The 23,425-nt window shown below is 38.7% G+C and overlaps 1 protein-coding gene across 1 annotated transcript in view; it reads left to right on the top strand.

Annotated features, from left to right (window-relative positions):
- EFCAB3 (EF-hand calcium binding domain 3) overlaps positions 1–23,425 on the top strand; it is a 169,101-nt gene that overhangs the window by 59,552 nt on the left and 86,124 nt on the right. The window contains exons 25-27 of the mRNA XM_033184090.1: positions 4,871–4,975; positions 5,630–5,683; positions 15,018–15,122. Coding sequence (XP_033039981.1) covers positions 4,871–4,975; positions 5,630–5,683; positions 15,018–15,122 — 264 coding nt within the window. The remainder of the gene's footprint in view (positions 1–4,870; positions 4,976–5,629; positions 5,684–15,017; positions 15,123–23,425) is intronic.

Genomic DNA, 23,425 nt, shown 5'->3' with positions numbered 1-23,425 from the left:
ACTGCAAGCTCCGCCTCCCGAGCTTCTCCGCCATTCTCCTGCCTCAGCCTCCCGAGTAGCTGGGACTATAGGCGCCCGCCACCTCGCCCGGCTAGTTTTTTGTATTTTTTAGTAGAGACGGGGTTTCACCGTGTTAGCCAGGATGGTCTCGATCTCCTGACCTCGTGATTCGCCCGTCTCGGCCTCCCACAGTGCTGGGATTACAGGCTTGAGCCACCGCGCCCGGCCTAGATTGACATTTTATCTTAGAACTCTGGAAACTAATGCTGGTGTCTGTCCCTGAGGAGAGTATAATAAAGCTGGTTTCACAAGGTTGAAAAACTGAAAATTGGATTCAGCCACTACTGCAGGAAGGAACTGCATCTTCCAGCCTTTCAGACTCCCTCTAGCACTCCCGGTTGGCAGACTTTAACATGGAGCCAGAAACGTAGTTTACAGAGTCTCAGGCTCAGCATTGTAAAGCTAAGTATGGAACACTAGGATTGGAGCTGAGAGACAATAACTAAATAGCTGGAAGAGTACCCTTTTGGCTACTCAGCTACAATCTTTCTACATATATTTGAACTTCTATTTATCAAAAAAACAAAAAAAAACTCTGTTTCCACCTAATAAGATGCAACTATTCTTCGTATAAATGAAGATATTCTTTCTCACCCTTTCCACAGAATGAGGAGAAATAAAGTTCCCACAGTCCACCTCACGGAGACAGTCATACTATCTCTGAGCTGTGTTAATTACTTACCAAATTTAGTTACAGCGCTATCTGAATATTCTGTTACCTAAAGTCTAAATTGTAAAGTTAACCTATGACAAAACTAATATTTAAATTAAAAAGGGAAAGAAGGAAAAGAAAATATATACCATGTGCACATGTGCACACACACATATATACACACATATATATACCTATAGACACATATACACACACTATATATAATGTATTCATATATTGATTGTTTTCTAGACTCTTTTTGCTGTTAAAATAAGCTGTCTTAATTGGGTTTGTTTGTTTGTTTTGGAGGAGGACAGAGTCTTGCTGTCTGGAGTGCAGTGGTGCAATCTCAGTTGACTACAACCTCCGCCTCCTAGGTTCAAGCAATTCTCCTGCCTCAGCCTCCTGAGTAGCTGGGACTCCATGCACAAGCCATATGCCCGGCTAATTTTTGTATTTTTAGTGGAGATGGAGTTTCACCATAATGGCCAGGCTGGTCTCAAACTTCTGACCTCAAGTGATTCACCCACCTTGGCCTCCCAAAGTACTGGGATTACAGGTGTGAGCCACCACACCCAGCCTTAATTATTTATTAATAGCTACTTTTTCTCTTGTAACTTTTAAGATTATCTCTATCTTTGAAGTTTTCATTATAATGTCTCCAAGTATACACTTATTTTCATTTTCATTTTCTGCTCAAGACTTGTGATTCCTGAAACTAAAAGTTCAGGCCTTTCATCAATTCTTGAAAATTTTCAGCCTTCATGTTTCAAATATTGCCTCTTCTCTTTTTCTTTTACTTTTAGAAACTCCCATTATGTATATGATTATCTTTTTTCCATATTTTCCACTTTTTATATTGTTCTCCTAATTTTTAGAATTTCTCAAATCTGTCTTCCAGTTCACTAGTTCTCTCTACAACTCCATCTCACGCTGTTTATTGAAAATGCCAATAACAATTTATTTCTAGATATTGTTTTATATCTTTTGCACCCTAGCCTGTTCTTTTCCTCAATTTCTTATTCTTGTACTTCTATCTATGCCCTTTCTTTCTCTTTAATAGGTTTAATTTATTTATTTATTTGAGTCAGAGTCTCATTGTGTCACCCAGGCTAGAGTGCAGTGGCATGATCTCAGCTCACTGCAGCCTCCACCTCCTGAATTCAAGCAATTCTTGTGCCTCAGCCACCCAAGTAGCTGGGATTACAGGCATGTGCCACCACACCGAAATAATTTTTTTTGTATTTTTAGTACAGACAGGCTGGTCTCAAACTCCTGGCTTCAAGTGATCCACCTGCCTCAGCCTCCCAACATGCTGGAGATAACAGATGTGAGCCATCGTGCCCAGCCTCTTTAATGGGCTTTAAATATGCGGTGTTTCAAATCTGTATCCCTATCGTGTGCCCAAGAATGCTTGGGCATTAAAACAAAGCCGTTGCCAAATCTGGTCAGTTAACCCACTAGGGTTATCTCCACATCAAATTGAGTATATATCTCAGCACCATAGGAAAGGTTAATTAAAAAAAAGAAAGAAAAAAAATTGAGTACATATCAACCTGACTCTTAAAACCCTCTCTATTTCCTGAAACCAAAAATTTTTCTTTCTTTCCAACAAACTCAGCCATCCATCTACAATTATTTTGTCATTTTTAAATCCATTTTAGATATTTGTAGCAAGTAGGATGTCCTACTCTATTGTTTTGCTGGAAACAGAAGTTGTGTTCATAATTTCTAAGTAGTTTATGATCTCAGTTTCAACTTATTTAACTCAGCAGTTATTTAAAGTATTTTATTTATAATTTCTTAGTAGAGAAGATTTATTAAAACTGTTGCTATGATTGATTTTACATTTTTTCTTCTTTTATTTTTACTATTATTATTATTATTATTATTATTATTATTGAGACGGAGTCTCACTCTGTCACCAGGCTGGACTACAGAACAATTTCGACTCACTGCAACCTCCATCTCCCAGGTTCAAGCAATTCTCTTGCCTCAGCCTCCCAAGTAGCTGGGACTATAGGAGCACACCACCATGCCCAGCTAATTTTTGTATTTTTAATACAAACGGAGTTTCACCACGTTGGCCAGGATGGTATCAATCTGTTGACCTCGTGATCCACCCACCTCAGCCTCCCAAAATGCTGGGATTACAGGTGTGAGCCACCACACCCAGCTGACTTTAAATTATAATTAGAATATGACTAATATACTTTTTGCCTTCGGGTAATTTGTTGAGATTTAAATTTTTGTCTTAAAACCTGATCAATTTTAGTAAATGTTGCAATAATATTTGCCAAAAAAGTCATAGTCCTGCTTGTTATTTATGATTTTTTTTTTGAGACAGAGTCTCCCTCCATCACACAGGCTGGAGTGCAAATGGCCCGATCTCTGCTCACTGCAACCTCTGCCTCCAGGGTTTAAGTAACTCTCCTGCCTCAGCCTCCTGAGTAGCTGGAATTACAGACACATGCCACCACACCCAGCTTATTTTTGTATTTTTATAGAGCCAGGGTTTTACCATGTTGGCCAGGCTGGTCTCGAACTCCTGACCTCGAGTGATCTGCCCACCTCAGCTTCCCAGAGTGCTAGGATTACAGGCATGAGCCACCACACCTGGCCTAATTATGTTTTATATATTGAGCATTTTCAATGTCAGTTTTACCCCTTCAAAAATTTTGTTTTCTTCACATAGTAAACAGTAATGATCAAGTGAATGAACTCTCTGAAGTTTCAGTCAGTAATGTATTTTGCTTTGCTGACGTTCAAACAATTAATTAACTCATTTTACATTTAGTTGATCATTGGCTATGTGCCAGGCATTATGATAGATTTTGAGAGAAAGACATGATCCCTGACTTCCCAAGTTTACAATGTAATTATATAAATGTAAATTCACTCAAGATGAAATATATTACAAGGAGTCAGATTTTATTGTCATTTTTAACTTACCCCATAATTAAGGCAAAAGAACAAGAGGGAAGGGGATAGGGAGGACCAAAAAGAAGAAGAAAGAAGAAAAAGAAAATTAAAAGTAGAGGTGTTCTTGTAGTAGTCAAATTATTTATATTAACCATGAAACAGCTCCCAAATTATTGAAAACTTATACAATTTCTATTTTACTTATGATATGATATTGTTTTATCATTGTAAGAGATTTTATTTTACTTAGATTAAAAGAAAAATTTCTGACTCCCCTCCTTGACTCTAAATAGCTAAACAAATCCTGGTACAGTGGTTCACACCTATAACCCTAGCACCTTGGGAGACCAAGCCAGATGGATCACTTGAGGCCAGGAGTTCAATACTAGCCTGGGTAACACAGGGAGACCCTATCTCTACAAAAAGTACAAAAAATTAGCCCTGCGTGCTGTTGCATGCCTGTAGTCCCAGCTACTCCGAGGGCCTGGGGCGGGAGGATTGCTTAAGCCTCGGAGGTCAAGGCTACAGTGAGCCATGATCATGCCACCGCACTCCAGCCAGGATGGCAGAGTGAGACCTTGTCTCAAAATAGTAAATAAATAAATAAATAGCTAAACAAGGTTTTACTGTGCTTTGCTCTTCCCCCAGCAGCTGAGGATTATATATATATACACACACATTGTATATAATTATATATATACAAACACAGGTACATATATATGATATATAATTCTATATGTAGTTATATGTAAATCATAATTACTTCTATTCTATGTTGATTATAATTACATATAATGTGGTATATAATTTGATATAGTTTGGCTGTGTCCCCACCCAAATCTCAACTTGAATTGTGTCTCTCAGAATTCCCACATGTTGTGGGAGGGAACCATGGGGAGTTAATTGAATCATGGGGGTCAGTCTTTCCCATGCTATTCTCATGATAGTGAATAAGTCTCATAAGATCTGATGGGTTTATCAGGGGTTTCTGCTTTTGCTTCTTCCTCATTTTTTCTTGCCGCCGCCATGTAAAAAGTGCCTTTCACCTCCCACCGTGATTCTGAGGCCTCCCTAGCCATGTGGAACTGTAAGTCCAATTAAACCTCTTTTTCTTCCCAGTCTCAGGTATGTCTATCAGCAACATGAAAACGGACTAATACATAATTATAATGTCATAATATAAAATATGACATAATTCTTATATTCTCACCTGTGACTATTTCCCTTCCTCTAAAGGAGAGAAGATTCATGCTGGGGATGTGAAAAATGTTCTGGAAAACATGGGAATAGAGATCACAAATAAGGAGCACAAAAAGCTTCTGAAAACTCTGCCAGTTTCTGGTAAGCATTTACATGTATTCTGCTTCACTGATGTCTAAAAATATATTCATTCAATACTTACTGAAGATCATTGTCTGTGTGGCACTATCTAAAACCTGAGAGCGCAGGGACCGTGTCTGATTCTCCAAGTCCTTACCCTCTTGAAAACTTCAAAGAGGTTGGTTTTAAGGTTTTGTGTTAGAAATTCTGATATTTGAAACAGTTGTGTCAATTAAAAATATTTTTTAAAAGGCCCAGTCCTAGCATTTCTAAAAATCCTATTATTATTATATTGGTTTAGGAAACATGAACCTCTTCAGTCAGAAGTCCTATCATAAGACAATTTCTTTTGCCCTAGGAAAAAGATAAGACTTAAGGTATAAACTGAAAAAAAAATAATAGCAGAAGGGGTAGAAAAGGTGAAGAAAGAGAAGATGAAGGTAAATTGTTAGAGAGGGGAAAAGAAAGGCTATATGTAGTACAGCACGGTAGGGCACTATTAACAATAGTTTGTATTCTATCCAGTGGATAGGTTCATTACACTGAATTTTCCAAATATCTTTCATTTCATTGAGATTGAATTGTAACAAATTTCTAAATTTTCCCTTCCTGTAAGTATATATTTTAATTTTTATTAATCTCTGAAAGCATTATTAATTATGTTTTATCCTACAGCTGATAAAAAGATGTTTAAGAAAGAATTATTGGATGGTGTGAAATCCTTCAGAGGTAAGTGAGGAAAAGGATAAGGACAATAATATTTAAGATTGTTCTAATTGGTTTTTTCTGATTACATAAATAAGCAGAAAATTATGCATTTTATTCAACAAATACTCAAATGTCTACTAGATACTGGGTATTTGAGAATAATCTGGAATATATATAGTAGCATACAGAAAAAAATGTAATTACCCACAATTTCAAGTAATATTACCTTTTCTATTACAGATATCTCTGATCTTTTTCCTGTGCATATATGTGTATTATTAAACTCTTACTTAGAAATGTTATATGTCCTGCATTTAATCCTAAAATTTTAGTGTAATAATTTCACCATGTTATTTAAAATTTCTTTGTAAACATCATTTTAATAACTATATCATCTAGTTGTATTATAATTTACTTAGTCATTGTTCTCTTGTTGGACATTTACTTAGTGTTTTTCTCTTATATGTCTCTGATCTTCATACATAAATCTTGATCCAGCTTTAAAGTCATTTTCTTTGGATATATTCTTCCAGCAGGAATTTGCACCTCCATACATAGTATTACCATCATGCCCTAACCACAGTACATTATTTTTATATTTTTTGTTCTTGTTCATTTGATGGATGAAAAACTTGAATTAATTTGATGAAAAAATGAATCTAATTATTGTTCTGATTTTTTTGTTATCAATAAAGTTGAAAATGTTTTCATATTGGTGATATGTAGCTGTGGTCCCAGCTACTCAGGAGGCTGAGGCAGGAGGATCACTTGAGCCCAGGAGTTTGAGGCTGCAGTGAGCCTGGATGGCAAAGCCAGACCCTGTCTCAAAAAACATATTAAAATAAAAACAATTTTAAAATCAGCTTTGTATTTTTATATTAGTCCATTTTCATGCTGCTGATAAAGACATATCTGAGACTGGGCAATTTAGAAAATAAAGAGGTGTAATGGATTTACAGTTCCATGTGGCTGGGGAGGCCTCACAATCATGGTGGAAGGCAAGGAGGAGCAAGTCACACCTTACATGGATGGTGGCAGGCAAAGAGAGAGAGCTTGTACAGGGAAGCTCCCCATTATAAAACCATCAGATCTTGTGAGTTTTATTCACTATCACAAGAGCATGAGAAAGACCTGCCCCCATGATTCAGTTAACCTCCCACCAGGTCCCTCCCACAACACGTGGGAATTCAATATGAGATTTGAGTGGGGATGCAGCCAAACCGTTATCAATTGTTTTATATTTAAATCATGAAATTCTCACAAGGATAGTGGTTGTTTTCTCTTTAATGGAAAAGAAAGCTGATTTTGGGGGGGGCGGAGCAAGATGGCCGAATAGGAACAGCTCCAGTCTCCAACTCCCAGCGCGAGCGACACAGAAGACCGGTGATTTCTGCATTTTCAACTGAGGTACTGGGGTCATCTCACTAGGGAGTGCCGGACAATCGGTGCTGGTCAGCTGCTGCAGCCTGACCAGCGAGAGCTGAAGCAGGGCGAGGCATCGCCTCACCTGGAAGCGCAAGGGGGAAGGAAATCCGTTTTCCTAGCCAGGGGAACTGAGACACACAACACCTGGAAAATCGGGTAACTCCCACCCCAATACTGCGCTTTAAGGAAACAGGCACACCAGGAGAATATATCCCACACCTGGCCGGGAGGGTCCCACGCCCACGGAGCCTCCCTCACTGCTAACTCAGCAGTCTGCCGCGATCTGTCCCCAAGGCAGCAGCGAGGCTGGGGGAGGGGCGCCTGCCATTGCTGAGGCTTAAGTAGGTAAACAAAGCCGCTGGGAAGCTCGAACTGGGTGGAGCTCACAGCAGCTCAAGGAAGCCTGCCTGTCTCTGTAGACTCCACCTCTGGGGAGAGCCCACAGCTGAAGTCCAATAGGGAAAGCAGCGGGGGCCGGTGCAGACGCGAACGACTCTGTCTGACAGCTTTGGGGAGAGCCGTGGATCTCCCAACGCGGAGGTTGAGATCGAGAACGGACAGACTGCCTGCTCAGGTGGGTCCCTGACCCCTGAGTAGCCTAGCTGGGAGACATCCCCCACTAGGGGCAGTCTGACACCCCACACCTTACAGGGTGGAGTCACCCCTGAGAGGAAACTTCCAAAGGAAGAATCAGACAGGTACACTCGCTGTTCAGCAATATTCTATCTTCGGCAACCTCTGCTGCTGATACCCAGGCAAAAAGGGTCTGGAGTGGACCTCAAGCAATCTCCAACAGACCAACAGACAGTCCTTCTGACTGTCAGACGGAAAACTATCAAACAGGAGGACACCTATACCAAAACCCCATCAGTACGTCACCATCATCAAAGACCAGAGACAGATAAAACCACAAAGATGGGGAAGAAGCAGGGCAGAAAAGCTGGATATTCAAAAAATAAGAGCGCATCTCCCCCTGCAAAGGAGCGCAGCCCATCGCCAGCAACGGATCAAAGCTGGTCAGAGAATGACTTTGATGAGATGAGAGAAGAAGGCTTCAGTCCATCAAACTTCTCAGAGCTAAAGGAGGAATTACGTACCCAGCGCAAAGAAACTAAAAATCTTGAAAAAAGAGTGGAAGAATTGACAGCTAGACTAATTAATGCAGAGAAGATCATAAACGAAATGACAGAGATGAAAACCATGACACGAGAAATACGTGACAAATGCACAAGCTTCAGTAACCAACTCGATCAACTGGAAGAAAGAGTATCAGCGATTGAGGATCAAATGAATGAAATGAAGCGAGAAGAGAAACCAAAAGAAAAAAGAAGAAAAAGAAATGAACAAAGCCTGCAAGAAGTATGGGATTATGTAAAAAGACCAAATCTACGTCTGATTGGGGTGCCTGAAAGTGAGGGGGAAAATGGAACCAAGTTGAAAAACACTCTTCAGGATATCATCCAGGAGAACTTCCCCAACCTAGTAGGGCAGGCCAACATTCAAATTCAGGAAATACAGAGAACGCCACAAAGATACTCCTCCAGAAGAGCAACTCCAAGACACATAATTGCCAGATTCACCAAAGTTGAAATGAAGGAAAAAATCTTAAGGGCAGCCAGAGAGAAAGGTCGGGTTACCCACAAAGGGAAGCCCATCAGACTAACAGCAGATCTCTCGGCAGAAACTCTACAAGCCAGAAGAGAGTGGGGGCCAATATTCAACGTTCTTAAAGAAAAGAATTTTCAACCCAGAATTTCATATCCAGCCAAACTAAGTTTCATCAGTGAAGGAGAAATAAAATCCTTTACAGATAAGCAAATGCTTAGAGATTTTGTCACCACCAGGCCTGCCTTACAAGAGACCCTGAAGGAAGCCCTAAACATGGAAAGGAACAACCGGTACCAGCCTTTGCAAAAACATGCCAAAATGTAAAGACCATCGAGGCTAGGAAGAAACTGCATCAACTAACGAGCAAAATAACCAGTTAATATCATAATGACAGGATCAAGTTCACACATAACAATATTAACCTTAAATGTAAATGGACTAAATGCTCCAATTAAAAGACACAGACTGGCAAATTGGATAAAGAGTCAAGACCCATCAGTCTGCTGTATTCTGGAGACCCATCTCACAAGCAGAGACATACATAGGCTCAAAATAAAGGGATGGAGGAAGATCTACCAAGCAAATGGAGAACAAAAAAAAGCAGGGGTTGCAATCCTAGTCTCTGATAAAACAGACTTTAAACCATCAAAGATCAAAAGAGACAAAGAAGGCCATTACATAATGGTAAAGGGATCAATTCAACAGGAAGAGCTAACTCTCCTAAATATATATGCACCCAATACAGGAGCACCCAGATTCATAAAGCAAGTCCTTAGAGACCTACAAAGAGACTTAGACTCCCATACAATAATAATGGGAGACTTCAACACTCCACTGTCAACATTAGACAGATCAACAAGACAGAAAGTTAACAAGGATATCCAGGAATTGAACTCATCCCTGCACCAAGCGGACCTAATAGACATCTATAGAACTCTCCACCCCAAATCAACAGAATATACATTCTTCTCAGCACCACATCACACTTATTCCAAAATTGACCACATAATTGGAAGTAAAGCACTCCTCAGCAAATGTAAAAGAACAGCAATTATAACAAACTGTCTCTCAGACCACAGTGCAATCAAACTAGAACTCAGGACTAAGAAACTCAATCAAAACCACTCAACTACATGGAAACTGAACAACCTGCTCCTGAATGACTACTGGGTACATAACGAAATGAAAGCAGAAATAAAGATGTTCTTTGAAACCAATGAGAACAAAGATACAACATACCAGAATCTCTGGGACACATTTAAAGCAGTGGTAGAGGGAAATTTATAGCACTAAATGCCCACAAGAGAAAGCAGGAGAGATCTAAAATGGACACTCTAACATCACAATTAAAAGAACTAGAGAGGCAAGAGCAAACACATTCAAAAGCTAGCAGAAGGCAAGAAATAACTAAGATCAGAGCAGAACTGAAGGAGATAGAGACACAAAAAACCCTCCAAAAAATCAATGAATCCAGGAGTTGGTTTTTTGAAAAGATCAACAAAATTGACAGACCGCTAGCAAGACTAATAAAGAAGAAAAGAGAGAGGAATCAAATAGACACAATAAAAAATGATAAAGGGGATATCACCACTGACCCCACAGAAATACAAACAACCATCAGAGAATACTATAAATGCCTCTGTGCAAATCAACTAGAAAATCTGGAAGAAATGGATAATTTCCTGGACACTTACACTCTCCAAGACTAAACAGGAAGAAGTTGAATCCCTGAATAGACCAATAGCAGGCTCTGAAATTGAGGCAACAATTAATAGCCTACCCACGAAAAAAAGTCCAGGACCAGATGGATTCACAGCTGAATTCTACCAGAGGTACAAGGAGGAGCTGGTACCATTCCTTCTGAAACTATTCCAATCAATAGAAAAAGAGGGAATCCTCCCTAACTCATTTTATGAGGCCAACATCATCCTGATACCAAAGCCTGGCAGAGACACAAAAAAAAAGAGAATTTTAGACCAATATCCCTGATGAACATCGATGCAAAAATTCTCAATAAAATACTGGCAAACCGGATTCAGCAGCACATCAAAAAGCTTATCCACCATGATCAAGTGGGCTTCATCCCTGGGATGCAAGGCTGGTTCAACATTCGCAAATCAATAAACGTAATCCAGCATATAAACAGAACCAAAGACAAGAACCACATGATTATCTCAATAGATGCAGAAAAGGCTTTTGACAAAATTCAACAGCCCTTTATGCTAAAAGCGCTCAATAATTCGGTATTGATGGAACGTACCTCAAAATAATAAGAGCTATTTATGACAAACCCACAGCTAATATCATACTGAATGCGCAAAAACTGGAAAAATTCCCTTTGAAAACTGGCACAAGACAGGGATGCCCTCTCTCACCACTCCTATTCAACATAGTGTTGGAAGTTCTGGCTAGGGCAATCAGGGAAGAGAAAGAAATCAAGGGTATCCAGTTAGGAAAAGAAGAAGTCAAATTGTCCCTGTTTGCAGATGACATGATTGTATATTTAGAAAACCCCATCGTCTCAGCCCAAAATCTCCTTAAGCTGATAAGCAACTTCAGCAAAGTCTCAGGATACAAAATTAATGTGCAAAAATCACAAGCATTCTTATACACCAGTAACAGACAAGCAGAGAGCCAAATCAGGAATGAACTTCCATTCACAATTGCTTCAAAGAGAATAAAATACCTAGGAATCCAGCTTACAAGGGATGTAAAGGACCTCTTCAAGGAGAACTACAAACCACTGCTCAGTGAAATAAAAGAGGACACAAACAAATGGAAGAACATACCATGCTCATGGATAGGAAGAATCAATATCGTGAAAATGGCCATACTGCCCAAGGTTATTTATAGATTCAATGCCATCCCCATCAAGCTACCAATGACTTTCTTCACAGAATTGGAAAAAACTGCTTTAAAGTTCATATGGAACCAAAAAAGAGCCCGCATTGCCAAGACAATCCTAAGTCAAAAGGACAAAGCTGGAGGCGTCACGCTACCTGACTTCAAACTATACTACAAGGCTACAGTAACCAAAACAGCATGGTACTGGTACCACAACAGAGATGTAGACCAATGGAACAGAACAGAGTCCTCAGAAATAACACCACACATCTACAGCCATCTGATCTTTGATAAACCTGAGAGAAACAAGAAATGGGGAAAGGATTCCCTATTTAATAAATGGTGCTGGGAAAATTGGCTAGCCATAAGTAGAAAGCTGAAACTGGATCCTTTCCTTACCCCTTATACGAAGATTAATTCAAGATGGATTAGAGACTTAAATGTTAGACCTAATACCATAAAAATCCTAGAAGAAAATCTAGGTAGTACCATTCAGGACATAGGCATGGGCAAGGACTTCATGTCTAAAACACCAAAAGCAACGGCAGCAAAAGCCAAAATTGACAAATGGGATCTCATTAAACTAAAGAGCTTCTGCACAGCAAAAGAAACTACCATCAGAGTGAACAGGCAACCTACAGAATGGGAGAAAATTTTTGCAATCTACTCATCTGACAAAGGGCTAATATCCAGAATCTACAAAGAACTCAAACACATATACAAGAAAAAAACAAACAACCCCATCAAAAAGTGGGCAAAGGATATGAACAGACATTTCTCAAAAGAAGACATCCATACAGCCAACAGACACATGAAAAAATGCTCATCATCACTCGCCATCAGAGAAATGCAAATCAAAACCACAATGAGATACCACCTCACACCAGTCAGAATGGCAATCATTAAGAAGTCAGGAAACAACAGGTGTTGGAGAGGATGTGGAGAAGTAGGAACACTTTTACACTGTTGGTGGGTAAACTAGTTCAACCATTATGGAAAACAGTATGGCGATTCCTCAAGGATCTAGAACTAGATGTACCATATGACCCAGCCATCCCACTACTGGGTATATACCCAAGGATTATAAATTACTCTACTACAAAGACACATGCACGTATGTTATTGCGGCACTATTCACAATAGCAAAGACTTGGAATCAACCCAAATGTCCATCTGTGACAGACTGGATTAAGAAAATGTGGCATATATACACCATGGAATACTATGCAGCCATCAAAAAGGATGAGTTTGCGTCCTTTGTAGGGACATGGATGCAGCTGGAAACCATCATTCTTAGCAAACTATCACAAGAAGAGAAAACCAAAACCGCATGTTCTCACTCATAGGTGGGAACTGAACAATGAGATCACTTGGACTGGGGAAGGGGAACATCACACACTGGGGCCTATCATGGGGAGGGGGGAGGAGGGAGGGATTGCATTGGGGAGTTATACATGATATAAATGATGAATTGATGGGTGCTGACGAGTTGATGGGTGCAGCACACCAACATGGCATAAGTATACATATGTAACAAACCTGCACGTTATGCACATGTACCCTAGAACTTAAAGTATAATAAAAAAAAAAAAAATACATAAATGAAAAAAAAAAAAGAAAGCTGATTTTGAGAATTTTTTCATCCATCAAATAGACTGGCATAGTGTTGGGAGTGTGGTGGGGGAGCGGCTACACAAAGCAGAAGATAGTACTTACTTACTTACTTTATTTATTTATTTATTTATTTATTTATTTATTTATTTATTTTTGAGATGGAGTTTCACTCTTGTTGCCCAGGCTGGAGTACAATGGCACAATCTCAGCTCACTGCAACCTCCACCTCCCGTATTCAAGCGGTTCTCCTGCCTCAGCCTCCCAAGTAGCTGGGATTACAGGCATGTGCCGCCACACCCAGCTCATTTTGTATATTTAGTAGAGATGGGGTTTCTCCATGTTGGTCAGGCTGGTCTTAAACTCCCGACCTCAGATGATCCGTCCGCCTCAGCCTCCCAAAGTGCTGGGATTACAGGTGTGAGCCACCATGCCCGGCCGATAGTTCTTACTTTCAAAGAGTTTATAATAGAGAACAAAATATATACGTAAAATCACTCATAGAAAATTTTGATCAGGACCATAAGACAGGGCAAGAAAAAAATTTAAGCTGGGCGTGGTGGCTCACACCTGTGATCCCAGCACTTTGGGAAGCCATGGTGGGTGGATCACGAGGTCAGGAGTTCAAGACCAGCCTGGCCAACAAGGCGAAACCCTGTCTTTACTAAAAATACAAAAATTAGCTGGGCATGGTGGCACGCACTTGTAGTCCCAGCTATTCAGGAGTCTGAGGCAGGAGAATAGCTTGAACCCAGGAGGCAGAGGTTGCAGTGAGCCAAGATCACGCCACCACACTCCAGCTTGGGTGACAAAGCGAGACTTTGTCTCAAAAAAAAAAATTAAAAATTTAAAAAAATTTTTAAAACATAAATAAAAAAGGAAAAATTTTTTCAGAAAGAAAATGTTTTATATCATTATATCTTTTAATATTTTAGAGTCCAAACATTGTTTCTATTAATATGAATGACCTCTTTATAGATTAAACATTAGCACATTGTCATATCTATTGTAAATATTTTCCCAATTCGTTATCTGTATTTTATTTTACTGTATTTTTACAACAGCTTTATTGAGATATAGTTCATATACCATACAATTAACCTACTTAAAGTATATAATCAATGGGTTTTAGTATACTAACAGAGTTGTGCAGTATCACCACAATCAGCTTTAGAATATTTCAGCACTGCAGAAACAAACTGAATACCCATTAGTAGTCACTACTTATACCCCCCAACTCTCACAGACCTAGGCAACTACAAATCCACTTTTTATCCATTGTGTTGTATTTTGATATATGGCCACTTTTCATGTTTATGTGTTTAATTTTATCAGTCATTTCTTCTGTGATTGACTTTTAAGTCCTTTACAAGCTAACCAGTATGTGAAGAATCACATATACTTAGTTTTCTTTGTTTTTCTATTATTTCACTTTTTACGTTTAATTATTCAATTTATCTGAAATATATATTGACTCTTTTTAAATCTCCATATTTCAGAATGATTTGATTAAAACTACACCAATAGTTTTCAGTAATTTTCCCCCATTAACTGGAGTCCTCCTTTATGTACAATTACACTTGGGAGATAATTTATTATTACTGTAGCAAGTTTCAGATCTTACTTTTTGATAGAATAACATGATTTGGTTGTTATCTCTGTCTAATTCATCAGAAATGCCAAACTCTTTACTTCTCCTCCTCAATATAAACTTCTCCCAGAAGTTTAATTTTGGGAGCTTGTCTGTTCCTGACTCCCACATGACTTGCTGTAAATAGCTTTTCTGCTTTCATTTCTGAGTAGGGGTTGAGAGTATGTATTTTTCATTTTATGACATCCTTATCTACTTTTTCTTGTTTCTGTGAAGGAGGGCAGGCTAATGTCAATGACCTAACGAGTGTTTTACAAAACACTGGGTTCAGACTCGAAGCAAAAGAAATCAAGGACCTGAAGAGTCACCTGCCAGTGACTGGTGAGCATTTAAGACACCTTTATCCTGTGGATAATGACTAGTCTACTGTGAAAGCAAAGAGTAAGACATGTTGGAGAGAGAAAAACTGGGGACAGAGATAAATAATTTAAGAGACTGTTAGTAAGGTACAGGTGATAAGGGCCTTACCTGGGAACCACACATATATGCAGAAGACTGATTTGATGTGGTGGGTGAAAGGGAGGGAGATACCAAAGTGTGAACCAGAAGTTTATCACTTATATGACTGCCAAAAAACAATTTTTAAAAACAGGGAGAAGGATAGCAGGGGAAGCAGAATGAAGAAAAATCTTTGAAATATAGTTGAATTGAGGTATTTATAGGATACTCAGTATCAGACAATTGAAAATGCATTCCCTGATTATTAGTGTTATTCATCCTTAAACAAGGTACATCAAACCATGAGAATCATCACCAGGGTTAAAATAGTGTCTCAGAGTGTCTCTATGAGGACAAGAATACTAAAAGAATGGAAAGATAGAATAAAGGAATATTTGAGAGAGAAAGAATGGAATAAAAGAGTAGGATAAGGAAGAAAGAGATAACAGAAAGAGATGAGGGGAGGGTAAGAGAAAATAAAAAGCATATGAAGAGATGATGAAAAGATGCATCCATCAGGATATAGACCAATCTCCTTTTTTGAATTATTTTTATATATACTTTTTTATTATTTCAATAGTTTTAGGGGAATGGGTGGTATTTGGTTACATGGATAAGTTATTTAGTGGCAATTTCTGAGATTTTAGTGCACCCATTACCCGAGCAATGTACACTGCACCCAATGTGTAGCCTTATCCCTCACTCCACTTCTAACCTTCCCCTCGAGTCCCCAGAGTCCTTTATATCATTCTTATGCCTTTGCCTCCTTATAGCTTAGCTCCCACTTATAAAATGAGAACATACAATGTTCATTTTTCCATTCCTGAGTTATTTCACTTAGAATAATGGTCTCCAACTCTATCCAAGTTGCTGCAAATGCCATTATTTCATCCTTTTTATGGCAGAGTAGTATTCCATGGTATATAAATACCACATTGTCTTTATCCGTTCATTGGTTGATCGGCATTTAATGTGGTTCCATATTTTTGCAATTGCAAATTGTGCTGCTATAAACATGCATGTTCATGTGTCTTTTTCATATAATAACTTCTTTTCCTCTGGGTAGATACCCAGTAGTGGGATTGCTAGATCAAATGGTAGATCTACTTTCAGTTCTTTAAGGAATCTCCATACTGTTTTCCATAGTGGTTATACTAGTTTACATTCCCACCAACAGTATAAAAGTGTTCCCTTTTCACCACATCCACACCAACATCTATTATTTTTTGATTTTTTAATTATGCCATTCTAGTACTGGTACCAAAACAGAGATATAGACTAATGGAACAGAACAGAGCCCTCAGAAATAATACCACACATCTACAACCATCTGATCTTTGACAAACCTGACAAAAACAAGAAATGGGGAAAGGATTCCCTATTTAATAAATGATGCTGGGAAAACAACTGGCTAGCCATATGTAGAAAGCTGAAACCAGATCCCTTCCTTACACCTTATACAAAAATTAATTCAAGATGGATTAAAGACTTAAATGTTTAGACCTAAAACCATAAAAACCCTAGAAGAAAACCTAGGCAGTACCATTCAGGACATAGGCATGGGCAAGGACTTCATGTCTAAAACACCAAAAGCAATGGCAACGAAAGCCAAAATTGAGAAATGGGATATAATTAAACTAAAGAGCTTCTGCACAGCAAAAGAAACTACCATCAGAGTGAACAGGCAACCTACAGAATGGGAGAACATTCTTGCAATCTACCCATCTGACAAAGGGCTAATATTCAGAATCTACAAAGAACTTAAACAAATTTACAAGAAAAAAATCAAACAACCCCATCAAAAAGTGGACGAAGGATATGAACAGACACTTCTCAAAAGAAGACATTTATGCAGCCAACAGACACATGAAAAAATGCTCATCATCACTGGTCATCAGAGAAATGTAAATGAAAACCACAATGAGATACCATCTCACTCCAGTTAGAATGGTGATCATTAAAAATTCAGGAAACAACAGGTGCTGGAGAGGATGTGGAGAAATAGGAACACTTTTACACTGTTGGTGGGACTGTAAACTAGTTCCACCATTGTGGAAGACAGTGTGGCGATTCCTCAAGGATCTAGAACTAGAAATACCATTTGACCCAGCCATCCCATTACTGTGTATATACCCAAAGGATTATAAATCATGCTGCTATAAAGACACAAGCACACGTATGTTTACTGTGGCACTATTCACAATAGCCAAGACTTGGAACCAACCCAAATGTCCATCAATGATAGACTGCATTAAGAAAATGTGGCACATATAAACCATGGAATACTATGCAGCCATAAAAAAGGATGAGTTCATGTCCTTTGTAGGGACATGGATGAAGCTGGAAACCATCATTCTCAGCAAACTGTCACAAGGACAGAAAACCAAACACCGCATGTTCTCACTCATAGGTAGGAATTGAACAATGAGAACACTTGGACACAGGAAGGGGAACATCATACACTGGGGCCTGTTGTGCAGTGGGGGGATGGGGGAGGGATAGCATTAGGAGATCTACCTAATGTAAATGACGAGTTAATGGTTACAATACACCAACATGGCACATGTGTACATATGTAACAAACCTGCATGTTGTCCACATGTACCCTAGAACTTAAAGTTGTATATACATATATGTAAATATGGCCATTCTTGCAGGAGTAAGGTGGTATCACCTTGGGGGTTTGATTTGCATTTCCGTGATCATTAGTGATGTTGAGCATTTTTCATACATTTGTTGGCTGTTTGTATATCTTCTTTTGAAAATCGTCTATACATGTCCTTTGCACACTTGTTGATGGGATTATTTGTTTTTTCTTGCTGATTTGAGTTCCTTGTTGATTCTGGATGTTTGTCCTTTGTTGGATGCATAGTTTGCAAAGATTTTTCTCCCACTCTGTGAGTTATCTGTTTACTCTGTTGATTATTTCTCTTGCTGTGCAGAAGCTTTTTAATTAAGTCACATCTATTTATCTTTCTTTTCATCGCATTTGTTTTTGGGTTCTTGGCCATAACATCTTTCCCTAAGCCAATGTCTAGAAGAGTTTTTCCGATGTCATCTTTTAGAATTTTTATGGATTCGGGTCTTAGATTTAAGTCTTTGATCCATCTTGGGTTGATTTTTGAATAAGGTGAGAGATAAGGGTCCAGTTTCATTTTCCCACGTGTAGCTTGCCAATTTTCACAGCACCATTTGTTGAATAGGGTGTCCTTTCCCCACTTTGAGTTTTTTTTGTTTGTTTGTTTTGTTTTGTTTGTAGATATGGGGTTTCACTGTGTTGACCAGGGTCCTGGCCTCAAGTGATCTGCCCGCCTTGGCCTCCCAAAGTGCTAGGATTACAGGCGTGAGCCACCATGCCTGACCTCTTTATGTTTTCGTTTGCTTTATTGAAGATCTGTTGGCTGTAAGTGTTTGGCTTTTTTCTGGGTTCTCCATCCTGTTCCATGCCTAATTTTATACCAGTACCATGCTGTTTTGGTGACTATGGCCTTATAGTATAGTTTGAAATCAGGTAATGTGATTCCTCCAGATTTGTTATTTTTGCTTAGTCTTGTTTTGGCTATGTGGACTCATTTTTGGTTCCATATGAATTTTAGAATTGTTTTTTCTAGTTCTCTGAAGAATGACGGTGGTATTTTGATGGGAATTGCATTGAATTTGTAGATTGCTTTTGGCAATGTGGTCATTTTCACAATATTGAATGTACCCATCCATGAGCATGGGATGTGTTTCCATTTGTTTGTGTTGTCTATGATTTCTTTCAGCAGTGTTTTGTAGTTTTCCTTGTAGAGTTCTTTCACCTCCTTGGTTAGATATATTCCTAAGCGGTTTTTTTTTTTTTTTCAACTATTTTAAAAGAGGTTGAGTTCTTGATTTGATTCTTACCTTGGTTGCTGTTGGTGTGTAGGAGAGTTACTGATTTATGTGCATTAATTTTGTATCCAGAAACTGCTGAATTATTTTATCAGTTATAGGAGCTTTCTGGAGGAGTCTTCAGGGTTTTCTAGGTGGACAATCATGTCATCAGCAAACAGCAACAGTTTAACTTCCTCCTTATCGATTTGGATGCCCTTTATTTCTTTCTCTTGTCTGATTGCTCTGGCTAGGACTTCCAGTACTATGTTGAAGAGAAGTGGTGCAAGTGGGCATCCTTATCTTGTTTCAGTTATCAGAGGGAATGCTTTCAACTTTTCCCCATTTAGTATTATGTTGGCTGTGGGTTTGTCATAGATGGCTTTTATTGCATTGAGGTATGTCCCTTGTATGCCAATTTTGCTAAGAGTTTTAACCATAAAGCGATGCTGGATTTTGTCAAATGCTTTTTCTGCATCTGTTGAAATGAGGATGTGATTTTTGTTTTTAATTATGTTTATGTGGTGTACCACATTTACTGACTTGCATATTTTAAACCATCACTGCATCCCTGATATGAAATTCACCTGATCATGGTGGATTATCTTTTTGATATGTTGTTGGATTCGATTAGCTAGTATAGTATTTTATTAAAGATTTTTGCATCTATGTTCATCAAGGATACTGGTCTGTAGTTTTCTTTTTTGGTTATGTCTTTTCCTGGTTTTTGTATTAGGGTGATACTGGCTTCATAGAATGATTTAGGGAGGAATCCCTCTTTCTCTATATTTTGGAATGGTGTCAATAGGATTCGTACTAATTCTTCTTTGAATTTCTGATAGAATTCAACTGTGAATCCATCTGGTCCTGGACTCTGATTTTGTTGGCAATTTTTTATTATCATTTCAATCTTGCTGCTTGTTATTGGTCTGTTTAGAGTTTCTGTTTCTGGCCGGGTGCGGTGGCTCAAGCCTGTAATCCCAGCACTTTGGGAGGCTGAGATGGGCAGATCACGAGGTCAGGAGATCGAGACCATCCTGGGTAACACGGTGAAACCCCGTCTCTACTAAAAAATACAAAAAAACTAGCCAGGCACATTGGCGGGCGCCTGTAGTCCCAGCTACTTGGGAGGCTGAGGCAGGAGAATGGCGGGAACCCAGGAGGCGGAGCTTGCAGTGAGCTGAGATCCGGCCACTGCACTCCAGCCTGGGCGACAGAGCGAGACTCCGTCTCAAAAAAATAAATAAATAAATAAAGTTTCTGTTTCTTTCTGGCTTAATCTAAGAGAGTTGTGTATTTCCAGAAATTTATCCATATCCTCTAGGTGTTCTAGTTTATTCATATAAAGGTGTTCATAATAGCCTTGAATGATCTTTTGTATTTCTGTAGTATCAGTTGTAATATCTCCTATTTTGCTTCTAATGGAGCTTATTTGGATCTTCTCTCTTCTTTTCTTGGTTAATCTTGCTAATGGTCTATCGATTTTATTTATCTTTTCAAAGAACCAACTTTTTGTTTCATAATTATTTTGTATTTTTTTGTTTTGATTTCATTTAGTTCTGCTCTGATCTTGGTTATTTCTTTTCTTCTGCTGGGTTTGGGTTTGGTTTGTTCTTGTTTCTCTAGTTCCTTGAAGTGTGTCCTTAGATTGTCTATCTGTGCTCCTTCAGACTTTTTGATGTAGGCATTTAAGGCTATGAACTTTCCTGTGAGCACTGCCGTTTCTGTATCCCATCACTATTATCATTTAATTCAAAGAATTTTTTAATTTCCATCTTGATTTCATTGTTAGCCCAATAATCATTCAGGAACAAGTTATTTAATTTCAATGTATTTGCATCAAACCTCTTTGAGAGTTTATTTCCAATTTTATTCCACTGTGGTGTGAGAGAGTACTTGGCTATTATTTCAATTTTCTTAAATTTGTTGAGACTTGTTTTATGGTCTATCATATGTTCAACTTGGAGAATGTTCCATATGCTGATGAATAGAATATATATTCTGCAGTTGTTGGGTAGAAAGTTCTGTAAATATCTGTTAAGTCCATTTGTTCTAGGATATAGTTTAAACCCATTGTTTCTTTGTTGACTTTCTGTCTTGATGACCTGTCTAGTGCTGTCAGTGGAGTATTGAAGTCCCCCATTATTACTTTGTTGCTGTCTGTCTCATTTCTTAGGTCTATTAGTAATTGTTTTATAAATTTGGGAACTCCAGTGTTAGGTGCATATATATTTAGGATTGTAATATTTTCTGGACAAGTCCTTTTATCACTATATAATGCCCTTCTTTGTCTTTTTTAACTGCTGTTGCTTTAAAGTTTGTTTAGTCTGATACAAGCATAGCTACTCCTGCTCTGTTTTGGTGTCCATTTGCATGGAATATCTTTTTCCACCCCTTACCTTAAGTTTATGTGAGTCCTTATGTGTTAAGTGAGTCTCCTGAAGGCAGCAGATACTTAGTTGATGAATTCTTATCCATTCTGCCATTCTGTATCTTTTAAGTGGAGCATTTAGGTCATTTACACTCACCATTAGTATTGAGATGTGAGGTACTATTATGTTCATCATGCTGTTTGTTGCCTGAATACCGTGTGTGGTTTTGTTTGTTTGTTTGTTTGTTTGTTTTTATTGTGTCATTGTTTTATAGGTCCTGTGAGATTTATGCTTTAAGGAGGGTCTATTTTGATGTATATTTTGGTGTATTTTGAGGATTTGTTTCAAGATTTAGAGCTCCTTTTAACAGTTCTTGTAGTGCTGGCTTGGTAGTAGTGAATTCTCAAAGCATTTGTTTGTCTGAAAAAGACTGCATCTTTACGTTATTTATGGAGCTTAGTTTCACTGGATACAACATTCTTAGCTAATAGTTGTTTACTTTAAGGAGGCTAAAGATAGGCCCCCAATTCCTTCTAGCTCGTAGGTTTCTGCCGAGAAATCTGCTGTTAATCTGATAGGTTTTCCTTTATAGATCACCTGGTTCTTTTGCCTCATGGCTCTTAAGATTCTTTCCTTCATCGTAACTTTGGATAACCTGATAACTATGTGCCTAGGTGATGACCTTTTTGCAATAAATTTCCCAGGTGTTCTTTGAGCTTCTTGTCTTTGAATGTCTGGATCTCTACCAAGTTCAGGGAAGTTTTCCTCAATTATTCCCTCAAATATGTTTTCCACAGTTTTAGATCTCAGTGGCAACAGGGCTGAGATCTTGCCCCAGGCTATAAGCCTCCCCACTGAGAAAGCAAGCAGGGGTCTCAGACCTCACCCTTCCCCACCTGCCCACACCATCACCTGTGGTTTCTGCACTCCTGTCTGTACTTTCCATTTGCTCCCCTCTGGATTCTGCTCAGGAAAATTCATGCTCAGTTGAAATTACTACAAAGTTCAACTAGGAGCTTCCTTTACCCTGTGGCCCCTCCCCATTTCCACTGGCTGCCTTCCCCAAGAACGCCTATGAAATAAGGCCAGGAATGGCTTCCTTGGGCTCAAGCTGGGGACCAGAAGTGCCTACAGGGCTCCTCCTGCAGCTTCTTCTATTTTTATATTTTGTTTGGCTCCCTAAATCCGTTTCAGCTCTAGGCAAGGTTAAATCTTTCTCCTGTGATCTGGATTTTCAGGTTCCCCAGAGGGGACGTGTGTTCAGAGGCAGACTTTTCCCCCTCTCACACTTTAGGAACTCACAGTTTCTCAGCTTAGACCAAGCCAAAAAAAAAAAAAAAACCAGCATAACTGTGATAGTACTGGGGCTGAGTTGAAAAGACTCTGAAGAGAAGGAGGGAAGGAGTCTATTCTTTCTTCAACTGAGCTTGATAGGTAACATTAGTGAGGATGCAGACCACCAAGAATCTTGATTGGCATGAAGGGCTGGCTTCAAGTTTATAACAGCATGGAACACCATAGACTAGAAAGGTTATCTTTTACTAAGGCAGGACTTCATTATTCAAGGATCAAGGTCCTGATTTTTGAATACATTTTTTTCTTTTATTGATTCATTCCGCAAATATTTATTGAATGCCAGTAATGTGTCAGCATTGTAATGATACTGCTGTATTTACTAGGCAAATGTTTATACTATATCTGGGTAATGTATTTACTAGAAACTAAGAATCATTAGGGGTACAAGGGCAGCAGAGATATGGTGTTTATAGTCTTGGGAAAATACAAGAGAACTAGGAAACATAGGGTATCAGGATCTTCTAGGCTAAATGATAAATATGCACTGAAGTTGGATGAGGAAACAACAAGCAAACTGAGTATTGTCTGTTATTGCATGTACTCTCTAACCTAGGGGTTCTCAAACTTTTTGGTCTTAAAAATTCTTTATGTGGCTGGGCACAGTGA

This window comes from Trachypithecus francoisi, unplaced genomic scaffold (genome assembly GCF_009764315.1).
Source record: "Trachypithecus francoisi isolate TF-2019V2 unplaced genomic scaffold, Tfra_2.0 Lachesis_group20, whole genome shotgun sequence".
NCBI classification, from domain to species: Eukaryota; Metazoa; Chordata; class Mammalia; order Primates; family Cercopithecidae; genus Trachypithecus; species Trachypithecus francoisi.
This window is presented reverse-complemented; position numbering and strand designations above follow the sequence as displayed.